The sequence below is a fragment of the Camelus ferus genome, chromosome 9 (genome assembly GCF_009834535.1).
Source record: "Camelus ferus isolate YT-003-E chromosome 9, BCGSAC_Cfer_1.0, whole genome shotgun sequence".
Taxonomy (NCBI): domain Eukaryota; kingdom Metazoa; phylum Chordata; class Mammalia; order Artiodactyla; family Camelidae; genus Camelus; species Camelus ferus.
In genome coordinates this window covers 17,601,747-17,614,531 of record NC_045704.1, presented here as the reverse complement: position 1 = coordinate 17,614,531, position 12,785 = coordinate 17,601,747, and the positions used below count along the sequence as shown (strand labels likewise).

Below are 12,785 nucleotides of genomic sequence, written 5' to 3'. Positions count from 1 at the left end.
TTGGGCAGTCCATTTGGGCTTTGTCAGTCTGGCAAGGTTTTTTGAAGGAAAGAACTTAGTCTCACTCCCAGGTGTTAGGAGTAGGGGTGTCTTCAAAGTGTCTGTTTCCAAATCTTGGTACCAACATCCTAGAGAGTTTGGCCTGGGGGCCAATACTTGAATCTTACTTAGAATCTTAGAGTGTGGAAGCCAGGGCCTTCTAAATGTAGTCCAGTGTTTCCCATGTTCTGAATAACATTGTTTCAGGAAATCATACTAGAGACATCTTAGAAAAGAGTTCGTTGGTCAGACACATCCGGAAAAAGCAACATATGGTATACCACCTCTGGAGAGTCACTGTGCTCGTTAGAGTACTAAAGACTCTGAGAAGCCCAGGATTGAAAAAAAAAAACCCTGTGTCACATTGTTTAAACCCAGGGTTTCCCAAACGTGTGCACGTGTGTTTGTAGAACAGGGTTCCCTGTAATGCCAGTTTGAGAAACAATTGTAATCCCCCTCTCCCCATTTTTCAGATGGGGGAGGTAGCAGGGCTGAGGTCAGAACATGGGAAACTGGCTCCTGAGCCACTGCTCTTGGTTACTAAGCAGCATCCCTCACCAGTGTGTCCTACTGTTTGGGAAGCAAAGTCTCACTGTTGAGTAATGATAGAGCTGGGACTGACTGTCTTGTACTCCTTTCACTCTGCTGTGGCCTCAGTGCCTTTTCGTAGTGAATCCAGTTGATTCTATCTAATTCTATCCTGATTCATCCACAAACTGAAATCTCCAGACTTTTCTTGTGGGTGGCTCAGGATTTTAATGAATGTAGGTTAAACCATAGATTTGTGTCAGGCTCTGTGAGACTTGTAGGATCATCTGGCCCAAGGAGAGTATTTTTTTCTGCTGTTATTAACAGATGGTTATCGGGGCCTCCTGTGAGCCCAGCAATGTGCTGGGAACCATGGAAGCTTTCTTACATGAGTGAATACCATCTCTACCCTGGAGAACCAGGAGCCTTCTCTGAGAGAGTTGATCTGCATGCCAAAGCCAGGGAGTGGCTTGAATGTTGAAATGTGTAGATGTGAGTGATCCACAGCATCAGGCATAGGTGCTGTGGGAGAAATGAGGAGAGGCTGAATTCACAGTTTGCTCTTGGTTAGGCACTGATTCTTGGAGTCTGTGTGAGATTGGGACTTTCCTATGGTCCACAGCATGTTATCCCATCCTTACTTCCTATCTGTGGTGTGACTTAATTGAGGCCATAACACCTAGGGCTGGCTTATGTGCAGATCGTCCCTTCTGAAGTAATTCTGCACTTTGTGGTAGAGAGATTAGAGCTGGTTAAATTACCTGTGGGACCACAACACTGTTGAGTTGACCTTCCCCCCCTCCATCGCTAGATTGAAGAAGCTTTGTGAGAACTGAAGTGGAGGTTCTTTGGGAGGAGAAATTGGAGAATGTAGAATCATGGAATCGCAGAGTTTAAACGGATCTTAGAAATCTTTTAGGGCTCCTTCCCACTTGGTGCAGGCCAGCTTTTATGGGGCCTTTGGCAAAGTAGCCAAGGCAGCCTTTCGCCTTTGGGTAGGCCCTTAATGAACTTGTCCTTGGTTAGTGCTGAAGTCCCCTCTCCCTCCCCATGAAGCCTGAGAGTTATCTGACTGACATCTGTCACGCCATCAACTGTCAGTGCTGATATGCCTAGATGGCCATCCTCAGCCTCCCTGTGGAGAGCCTTGTTCTCCAGCTCAGCCTTCTTTGCTCCCTCAGCAGGCTTCCATTAAACCCAGCAAGCTGCCTGTGCCTAGACTTTCATCACTGTAGTCAGGATCCTGCCGATACCTCCTGAAGTAAAGGGGACCAGAAAAGTGATAGCTGAGGAGTTTCTGAGTGTCTTGACCATCTGAATTTGTCCTGACAGTAGAAGTGAAGACAGAGATGAAGCAAGAAGCACCCACTGGCTTCCTCCCACCCGATTCATCTCAACTCAAACCAGACAGACAGCAATTCCAGAGTCGCAAGAGGCCTTATGAAGAAAACCGGGGACGGGGGTACTTTGAGCACCGAGAGGATAGGAGGTGGGTGTGTGAGGCAACCCTTTGTCCAGTAGGTCTCCACGTCTGTAGCCCGGCACCTGCTGGAACCTTTGTACTAACCAGGAGGGGCAGAGTTCTCCCTGCCCTTACATTCTCCACCAGTCCTTCCTGCACTCACTATCAGATTCAACTTTGCTAAACTTTTGGTCCTTCCCCCAGTCCCTCCCTTTCCATTACCTGGAGGGTGAAGTCCAAACACCTTGTGTTTACATGTGAGATTCAATCTGCTTTTCCAGTCCTTTGCCCCACTGCCCTGCAGTCCTGCACAGTGTCCTGTCCTTAACGGTTGCTTGATACTCCTCCATTGAAAGAAAGATCTATTTGCTGACCTACTCCCAAACATACCCCTTCCAGCCATCTACTCATTCATTTATCATCAGCACTCAGTGCTTTTACAAGTTGCCCACCCTTGGGCTGGACACTGGAGACACACAGATGATTTTCAGCAGTGAGTTTCGCCTTCTATTGTTCCCAGTATAGGGATTGAGACACACATACACACTAGTAAGCCACAGTCTATTGAGGTAGGTAGTCAGGGTGGGTGTGTCAGGAGCTCATGGGAGACAGTGGCCTCTGCCCTGGTCATTTTCTTTTCCCCTTTCTTTACAACCCTTCCCTCCCTTCACCCCAGTCCCATCTCTACCCCTCCCACCTTTCCTCCTTCAGCTCCTGTGTGAGGCCTTTTCTAATCACATCACAGAAACTAGGAATGACCACTTATTTTCTCCTCATTGTGGCTGGTCATCTGACACATTTTATTTCCTATCTGGTGGAGTCACTCTTCTAATTTGCTTGTGACTTTTTTTTTAAGACAGGGCCTAGGTCTCATGGCTGTGGCTAATGTTAGGAGATGGAATCTACCTCTTATGAATTGCTCTCACTGACTCCTACAGAACAGAGGCCTAGAGCGACTTACTGACAGAGAGCAGAGGAAGAACAATTGGTTTCATCCAGGGGTGGCAGAGAAAGCTTCCTAGGATGGACTCACCATGTGATGAGCTGCTTCTTCATACTGGGCTTCGTGCTAGCCCTGGACTGGCAGGGTGGAAAGGCTTTCCACCAGATGGGAGCCTGCTGCTGGGGGAGTGCCAGTGGCTTGATGGGTGTGGGACCCGATCGGGGCATATGGTGGATGAAGGTCATCCAGACTGTCCTAGGCAGGACCCTGGGCATTAGACCCCGTGCTTCTATCCTTTACTCTTATTTCTATACGTTGGAAACCAGCAGTATTTTCATATAGTCCCTTTTTAGTATTTTGGTTGGAATGAATCTCGTTCATAATTTAGGACACTTTTGAAAGAGAAAGAATGAAAAAAATGGGTCATTTCAAACCTTTCAGATACGGAGTTTTTGAAAGCCTGGAATGTGGACAGATTGTAATAACTGGTGTTTGTCTAGCTTTTATACATTCCCCTTCCTGGCCCAGTACCCTACCATAGCCTCCCATCAGTAACAGAGTCCAGTACACAGGCAATTCGCGCATGTAGATGATATGAATCAGAATCTGGGAGTGTGAGCGAAGAGTCTCTGAAAAAGCTCTATAAATGATTCTGATGGCCTCCTAACAGAGCACACCCTCTCCGGTCTCTGTCCCCACATTAGGAGTTAACAGTCAGTGCTCTCCTTGCAAGGATATAGGGTTCCAGAATTCTTCTGCTAACCTCTGCGGGAAGAACTTGAAATCCAGGAAGCAGCCTGAAAGCCACTTATAAATTCCGGCAGAACCTTCAGTTCCCTTCCTCTGTGCTTGTCCAGCTGTTCTTGTGTGACTTAATCCTTCTTTATGACACAGGGGCCGCTCTCCTCAGCCTCCTGCTGAAGAGGATGAAGATGACTTTGACGACACCCTTGTTGCCATCGACACATGTGAGTCCTTGGAGTCTTTATCTGATTCCGCCTTCCAGTCAGTACTGGGAAACTGTACCTTGACCTTCACAGAATCTCTGCCCAGTACCATCCAGAGCCAGTGTTAGTTCTGATGTGAGAAACGGCAGCTCTGGGGCAAGGGTGCTGGTTTGGAGGCAGAAATTCTGCTCCCAGCTCTAGATGTGAGATTCTGGGCAAGTCATTCTACTTCTCGGGACTTCTCTTCAGGGAGGAGTAATCCAGCCCTGATACCTCAGAGAACTTTCAGTGACACTCATCAGAGTGGATACAAGTGCCATTTGGAAAACCCTGAACACCCTGTAAATACAGAGGGTTGTCGTCTAATCAGGAAGGGAACCTGAGTGCTGCTGGGGAAACTTAACTCTTTGACAGCCATTTCCCCAGTTTCCATCAGCTGCTCAAGTTCCTGGTAAAATCAGTGCTGCTTTGCCTTCTCAGGCGTTAACCTGGCTTGCTATGCTCTCTGTCCTCCAGTTCAGTTTTTTTTCCTCTGAATAAGAGGCATTCCCCTTGACTGTACATCTAAACTCCTGGGGGAATGAATATAGAGATCTTGTTCTTCCTCAGACATCCTAAGACAGAATCTAAGTGTAGAGCCTATGAATCCAAGTTTATAAATGCACCCAGAAGCCCAGTCAGGTCTGAGAACTGTGCTTTTCAGCAGAGCAGAACGTTAACAGCAGTTCATTCGTGTGTTTCTTTTCATAACTCATGTTTATAGAGCAGTGGCTGCATACTTTGGAAGAGGTAAAGACATCTCGTACAGTCTCTTCTATCACAAGATTTCAAAGACAGTATACCCAGAGTAAAGCCAAATGTTTTTTAAAGTTGGGTGGCAGTGGTCCATGAAGCAACATCTGATTAGATTAAATGCCAAATGTACAGACCATGGCACTCAGCCTTTTGAGAAAGGAGAAAGCCTACTGGATGAGATGATCAGGAAAGACTCTCCTGAAGGCATGAGAGGCTCCTTAAAAGGTAGGGAGAGTCCAAGCTACAGCAGCAGAGCCCTGGGCCCACATGAGGAGGTGGGAGCCTGTGGTGCACCTGACAGTGGTCCTGGGTGGTGAGTATGGATCAGGGTCAGATGTTTGTTCAGCTGTTGGCAGCACGAGTCTGGCTCCCACACACATAGTTAGCACAGAAGATGGTTGAAATGTGTGGCAGTGGGGATTAGCCTTTCCTAAGTTCTAAAATCCCTTGAAATTGGTGAGGATATGGAATCCTCTTACTAGCAAGCATACATCTCCATAAAAGGCATGTGTACAGTTTCTAGGGGTCCCCCTGATGGCCATCCTTGAACCCCAACCAGATGAAGAACCCTAGTTCCTATGTGAAATGGTTGCTTTCATCCTGTGCAGGCCAGTTGTCAGTAGTCCAGGGCCTTTCTACTAAAAGGGAGAATGGTAAGGTGGTATAGCTGGTTTCTCATGAACCTATCCCCACAATGTGTCAGCTTGTGTACTCCTGGCTAACACTCTTGGGGAACTTAACCTCTGCCAGTGCCTGTCTCTCTCTTGGGACCATTAAAACATCAGCCAACTACAGCCTTTGTTTTCCACAGATAACTGTGATCTCCACTTCAAGGTGGCCCGAGACCGGAGTAGTGGCTACCCACTCACAATTGAAGGCTTTGCATACCTGTGGTCAGGAGCCCGTGCCAGCTATGGGGTCAGAAGGGGCCGTGTGTGCTTTGAGATGAAGGTGAGTGGGAACAACAGAGGAGACAGGGACAGAAAGCCGGTCCATCCTTTGGAATAGCCTATCACCAGCCACCTTGTTCAGAGCCATGATAGCAGAAGAGATTTGACTGAAAATAGACTTTGTGTCCAAACAAAAAAAATATATAATGAATTCAAGAGAACTATACCATTGCTAAACATTATATGGGAAAAACAGGCCGACCATACATTGCTTCATCAAGCATATTTTCCTTGGTGGGATTTGACCCAGGTATTATACAACCAACCATTTTAGAGGTGACATGTTTGCAGAACTGGGAAAAGGAGTTGTTTGGAAAAAAAGTGGGCTAGAAAGAATGGATTTGGGCAACACCAATTAAATGGAAGCCAGAGGGAGAGCTGGGCAAAGAAAGCTTCTGCCATCAGGCCATCCTCTACCATGATCTCTCCACAGTTTCATGTCATGTTTATGAAAATAACACATGCTCGTGTATAACACAAGTTCAGATGGCACAGAATATAGGGTAAAAAGCAAGGTTATACTCACATCCTCCCAGTCCCCATCCTACCCTCTAGAGATAACTTACATGTTAACAATTTCTTGTATAGACTTTGTATATTTAAACTTATTTATGATTGTATTTGTATTTGCATATGATAGATACTCCAGGTTCTTTACATGGTTATTTCCGTTAATCCTCACAGTATCATCATGAAATAGATACTGTTATCCCCATTTTTTAGAGGTGAAAGTTGAGACCAAGGGTTATCATATTTGATTGGCTAAGACCATTAATTCTAAGTTGCACATTGTTTTGTGTGCTACTCATAAAGAAATGCTGCCAGTTAAACTGCCACAGTGCTTTCTTATCACATCAATTGTAAGATATATCCGGATTTGGGGGATGTTAAAATGTGAAAAATGTACATCCAGAAGTCAGTGAAATAGGGTAACTTTCCAAAAGCCACAAACAAGTACAGATAAATAGGCAGTCTAACCTCTAACTTAATTAGAGGTTAAGTCAGAAGGCGCTTTTTATTCTTTCTGCTTCTTTTACTTAGTACTATATCTTGGACATTTTTCTATACCAGTATATCCCCTGCCTCATTTTTAACTGCTGTGTCATATTCTGTGGCTTGGATGTGCCATAATGTGACCAGTGCCTTATTGATGGTTCTTTCTTCCCTTCCTTTCTTTCTGTCGTATAAACAATGCCACACTGAGTATTTTTGTGTGTAGTTACAGGATAAACTGGAAGTTGAATTGCTTGGTTATAGAGCATGTGCCCTCCAAAGACGTTGTACCAATTTATGTTTCTACAACAGGTGTTCAGTCCCTGTTTCCCTTGCAGCAAGTGTTAAAACTAAAAAAAACTGTGTTTTGAAATACCTGTCTCTGGCCCTGCACTCTCCAGAGCCTTTTGGAAGCCCTGGTTTCAGTATAACAGGCTCTTCAGAGCAGCTTAAATACCTTTTCCTCAGCAACAAAAACCATTCCTGTTTTTTGCGGTCTGTGCACTTCCCTCCTGTATTGCCTTGTAACCCACCAGCCTCCAGAGAATAATTCTGGGCCCTCTTGTTCTCTGTCCCCAGATCAATGAGGAAATCTCTGTGAAGCACCTCCCTTCTACGGAGCCAGACCCACACGTTGTCCGTATCGGTTGGTCCCTGGACTCCTGCAGCACGCAGCTAGGTAAGGGGAGATCAGTCAAGCAATCCAGAAGAGTAGAGCAAGTGGCTCTGTCCCTGGATTCTCACGCTTCCTAAGCTTCTCTTCCCAGCGTTGGACCTGGAACGGAACTACCTAGGGTGGAACAGACACAAGAATTAGGTATATGCCACTGCCCAACTTCAGGCATACAAGTTTCGACTGGAAGATCACAGTCATATGACAACTTTTCTACCGAAAATTTATCCTTAATCTTTAAGAAGACGGTCCAAAGGTCTCTTTAGAAAACTGTTCCCTTTAAAAAAAAAAAAAAAGGATCAGTTGTCCCCTGTTCTCAAACTATGCTGAATGTAGTAAGTTCCTCAGGCCCCATTAAGTTCTGCTGAGATTTTTTGTCCCGAGCCTAACCCTGAGTAAAAGAGAAATCAGAGATCAGTGGGGCCAGGGCTGGTTGACAGAGAGAGGCAGCGGCTGCCAATTGGGAGGTTTTGAATTTTCATAGGACCCCAGGCCTCAATGACGTTCTGACCCCAAGTGACTGATTTCAGTGACCAATACTGAGACCTCTTTCCTTGGTCATATATACATTCTGATTATGAAAATAACGTGAGCTCCTTGTAAAAATTCAGGCCATTATAGAGGGTAAAAATGGAAATGCCCCTAGACTGTGAGATGATAACCAGTGTTAACATTTTCACGTGTGGTCTTCTGAAACGCTCCTGTGTCCTTTGCGTATCTCAAATGGGGTATATTATGCGTACTATTCTGTTTGTTGCCTGATTGCTCTTTCCTACTTAGTATATGATGTATATATAAATTTTTTTTAAGTTGAGAGTTAGGTTTTATTCGGTGGACATTTCTGAGAACTTCTGATGGATATATTTTTGTAAATAAGTATAGCTCTTTTGACCACTGCATAATTTTTCATTTTATAGTTGTATCACTTATTTATAAATGCTTTGTAGACCATTTAAGTTGATTGCAGGTTTTTGCTATTAAACACTTGAGCTGTCCTTGTGTGTAATTAATCTGACTGGTCCTTAAAAGTAGAAATGCTAGGTCCAAAGGAGTGTACAGTTTTCATTGTGATATGCATTAGCACTTTTTAATTTAGGATTCATATGCCACCTTTTATTTTTGTTTCAGTTTTGAGATGTAAGTGAAGGGTAGTTGATACAGATAAAGATACAAAGCCCAGAACAGTCACGCAGATGTCCAGGGTCACACAGCTGGTTCATACAGGAACTGGGCCTGGAATTCATGCTTGTTGGCTCCTGGTTTTCTGGCAGAATGCTCCTTGGGTTCCTAGCCTAGGATTTGTCTATAACCCAGATGTCAGCCAGGGCCCTTGGGATCAGATTCACATTGCTTCAGCCCCTGGTTCTGTAGCCTAAGGAAATCCAGTACCTTTCCTAGGGCTTAGACCTCATTGTCTGCAGGAGAGAAGTGCAGCCCCTTCACTACTTTATGACCAAAACTCACTGGCACCAAAAATTGACACCATTAGTAGACTTGACTGAATATTGAGTGTCACAGGGAAGGGTTGCATCTCAGCATACAGCCTTCCTCTATCCCAGCTCCTCTCTTCCCTCTTCCCTGTCTTTCCAAATTCTCCCCTTCTATGCAAAGCAGTTCAGTTCAGCTCCTACGCCCAGATTTAACAAACTAAACCCATCAAGACCTCAGAAGTTCTGCATAATGAAGTGCTTCCTTTCTACGGAACCTCCTTACCTTTCCCCCCAAAAAGCATCTGATTAGTAACACTAGTAAAGAAAGTGATTTTTTTTTTCTTAAAAAGTATGTGACAGCCATAAAGGCTGTTGTGACCATCGCAGGTTTAACCTGCCTTTGCCTATTTCTTCCGTCAGGCGAAGAGCCTTTCTCCTATGGCTATGGAGGCACTGGGAAGAAGTCCACCAATAGCCGGTTTGAAAACTACGGAGACAAGTTTGCAGAGAATGATGTGATTGGCTGCTTTGCGGTGAGTGCTGGCAGCCTGTGGGAGTTGGCAGAACCAAATGTTGGTCCTATCAGTTCAACCTGCAGACTTCTTTCTCATAATACCTCTGTCCATCGTCTGTCCCATGTCCAGCCACTCTCACCATACCTCTTTGTGTCTCTGACAGACTGGAATGTTTTCAGTCATTTTGTGCAAAATTCTGCCATTCTTCCCCTTCAGGTCTTTTGTGCAAAGCTGTCAGATGGCACCCTGAAGATGTTTGGGGCATCAAGTGTGCACAACCTTCCTCCATTCCTAGATAAGAGAGACGTTTTCTAAACAAACCCAGGAATTTCTTATTTTTCTTTGCTATGGAATAGACTTTCTGCTCTTGAAGGCAGTGATGTTGACTCTTGCCTCACTTTGGCATCATCTCTTCCCAAAACTTCTCCCTTCCTTCATTTCACATTGGTTAAGTCAGGCTTCCTGCGTTGCCTTTTAAAAGGGCAGGGGAGGATGTAAAACAGAAAAAGATAGAGGGTACCTGACCTGCTGCTGCACTTCAGTCCCTAAGAGCAGTGACCAACACTCACAGTGCTGTGGAGTGTGGCTGTCAGCTTTGGACCAGATTCCCTAGACCCGGACCCAGTCCCTGCTCTTCCACTCACAGTCCTGGACAACTTACCCTCCCTGCATTTCAGTTCCTTCCAGACGAGAATCTTTGCATCTCTCTGAGAATTTCATGTAGGTCACTAAGTTAACCCAGTAGAAGCACTTACAACAATGTCTGGCACATACCAAGTGCTCAGTAAGTACAGCTTAACGCCGATATCACTAGGAGTTGTAGATGTTTGTAAAATGTGCCATGAAGCCCCAAAAAGGAGTTACTTAGGTGGATCCTTCCTCTTGGTCTTCTTCTCTCTTCCTCATATTTGTACACATGTTCTCTGTTTTTCACCCCGTTTCCTTTTACCTCTTATGTTGAAATAATTTCAAACTTAAAAGCCATTAGAATTCTCACAGAGCCTTGTCCAAATTATAAGATTTGCTTTACCATTTTCTCAAATGTATATTGATTTTTATCTGACCTGTTTGAGTACATTGCCCACATCGTGTCTTCGTTCCTTAATACTTTGGCATGCATCTCTTAAGGATAAACCTCAGTACAGTTATCACATTTACCATTGGGTAATTCTGTTACCTGCTCCATAGTCCACATTTAAATTTTGTCAGCTGTCCCAACCATGTCCTTTAGAGCAGTTTGGTTTCTGGTTCAGGATCCAATCCAGCATCACATATCACATCCTCTTGTCATGTGTTTTTAGTCTGAAACTGTTTCTCAGTCTTCGTCTTTCACAACCTCATTATCTTTTTAATAAAAAGCATGTTTTCTTGAACAAAAATTAAGCATGTTTATATTCTGCACACTGTTCTAAACTTGATTTTCTTTTCCACTTAACAGTAAACCTCGGCTCTTTCCCTGTCCGCACAGATAATATAGATCCAGTTCAGTTTAAAGCATTGTTGAATAATTAATAAATTCCCATGGTTTCCAAAAATACCAAGAAATACAGAAAGCTATGCAGTGTCTTCTTCAGATCTGTCCCCTCCACCCATGGTTCACATATATCCTCCCCTACATGTGAACCTCTTGGTACTCAGGATTTCTTTATCAAAATACAAGAAAGATGATTGTTATTTTTCTTCTTTTACACAGAAGGCAGCATATTACATATATGTCATTCGCATCTTTTTTTTGCTTAAATATATATCTTAGAGATTTTAAAAAATATCACTACCTAGAGGACTTTGTTCTTTTATATAGTCTGTAGTCATTGTGTGGATCTGCCATATTTATATAGTCAGTCCTATATTATTAATGTATTAATGGACATTTGACTAATTTCTCACCTTTTTATTTAGTGGTTGCCTAATATTCTGATGCAGGTGTCAGTTTCCCCTGGTGTAATTTAGCCAGTCTTCTGTAGGTGGACCTGAAAGTCATCTGCTGGAAAAATCAATGCTACGATGACAGCTTATCTTTTCCCCACTTGCCAGAGTATCTTGGAGAGTCTTTTGGGTCCCCACACATGGATCCCTTGTGTGATTTAGTTTCTCCTACTTCCCCATTGGAGCACATTTAGCAGTGCTGGAGTGAGCAATTTTCACATAATTTTTGCATTCTTGTGGGAATATAGGTGTAGTGTTTACTCCTGAAAGCATAACATCTGAGTCAAAGGTGTATTGTTAATTTTTGACAGCTATTGTCAGACTGCACTTCAGAGAGGTAGTAGCAATAAAATGTGTTGTCAGTGCGTGACAGTGTTTCCCAGACTCTGCCCCACCCAAACGTGAGGTTATGTGAATGTGTGGCATTTTGGAACTCCAGGCCTTGAGTCTTGCTTCAGCCAATTCACCTCTACTTCTATTTTTGAGATTCCATGTGCAATTTCCTTTGTTTAAAGGATGCCATAACTTTAAAAGGCTCAGAGTGAGGGGTTGCAGGAGATGTAAAAATCAGTGACCTGAAGGAACCAGTAGGGAGAACATTTGTGTCAGGTCTTGACTTCTCAATATTTACGAAACAGAAAGGACAAAACAGCCTTCCAGGTAGGGAAAACAGTATAACCCATTTCAGTAAACGTAAGGAGTGAAATATTTGGAGCCCCGGGGAGAACACAAAGAGATATGAGAAGTGAGGCTACACAAATGGTGCGCTCTGAATGATGCTAGGCACCACTGGAGTGTATGGCACCTGGAGGATTTTAGCAGAAGTGACACAACAACACTTACTTCTTCAACAGATGGCCCTGTCAGTGGTGGATTTGTCAGTTGAGGGTACTGATTTATGTACAACATGGTAAGTTCCTGTAGTGAAGCTGATGGCCAAAAGGAAAGTTAAACCTTGATGATGTTCATTTCCATGTTAGAGGAAAGGTGACCTGGGCCACTCTTCCTCGGGTAAGAAGACAGGGCAGGGACCGTGCTGCAGGAATCAAGAAAGGATTCAGTCCACAGATGTCTGCATGCCTCCCCTGCATGGTCTCAATTCGTGGGCGCTTACAGAGGAACAGATAGAAAGGACTGTGTAGAGCTGTACCATGTGAGCACTGAAGAGGGTGGTGAGGAAGCTCCTTTAGGGAAGGGGCTTTCACAGCTTCTCAAAGGGCGAGTCCCGAGCTGGTCTCCCTATGAAGAGGGAAGGAATACCACATCTTGTACTTTTTCTATCAGGAACCCAACCTTTGCTTCTATTTGTTGTCTGATCCCAAGTTTTGAGTCTCCTTTAACTGTAAACCTTCACCCTGCAGCCAGAGTGATCTCTCTAAAACACAGTTTTGACCAGGCCACTCTCCAGTTTGAAACAAGTCAGGGGCTCTGCTCTGTTGCCGTCAGCACGAATCCAAATCCCTGAGGTGACAGAGAGCCCCTCACACATTGAGGGCAGGGGCCATGCCTCCTACCTTTACTTCAGCCGAGCACAGTACCTGGCATCTTGGAGTGAGAGTGCCCATTCACTGTGTGCTCACAGTG

At 44.4% G+C, this 12,785-nt stretch overlaps 1 protein-coding gene across 6 annotated transcripts in view; it reads left to right on the top strand.

Annotated features, from left to right (window-relative positions):
- HNRNPUL1 (heterogeneous nuclear ribonucleoprotein U like 1) overlaps positions 1-12,785 on the top strand; it is a 33,134-nt gene that overhangs the window by 5,758 nt on the left and 14,591 nt on the right. For 3 of the 6 annotated variants that reach the window (XM_032485992.1, XM_032485990.1, XM_014563575.2), the window contains exons 3-7: positions 1,900-2,056; positions 3,867-3,940; positions 5,526-5,665; positions 7,237-7,336; positions 9,181-9,293. In XM_032485992.1, coding sequence (XP_032341883.1) covers positions 1,900-2,056; positions 3,867-3,940; positions 5,526-5,665; positions 7,237-7,336; positions 9,181-9,293 — 584 coding nt within the window. The remainder of the gene's footprint in view (positions 1-1,899; positions 2,057-3,866; positions 3,941-5,525; positions 5,666-7,236; positions 7,337-9,180; positions 9,294-12,785) is intronic. The other 3 variants (XM_032485991.1, XM_006189818.3, XM_006189817.2) reach the window with 1 other exon arrangement.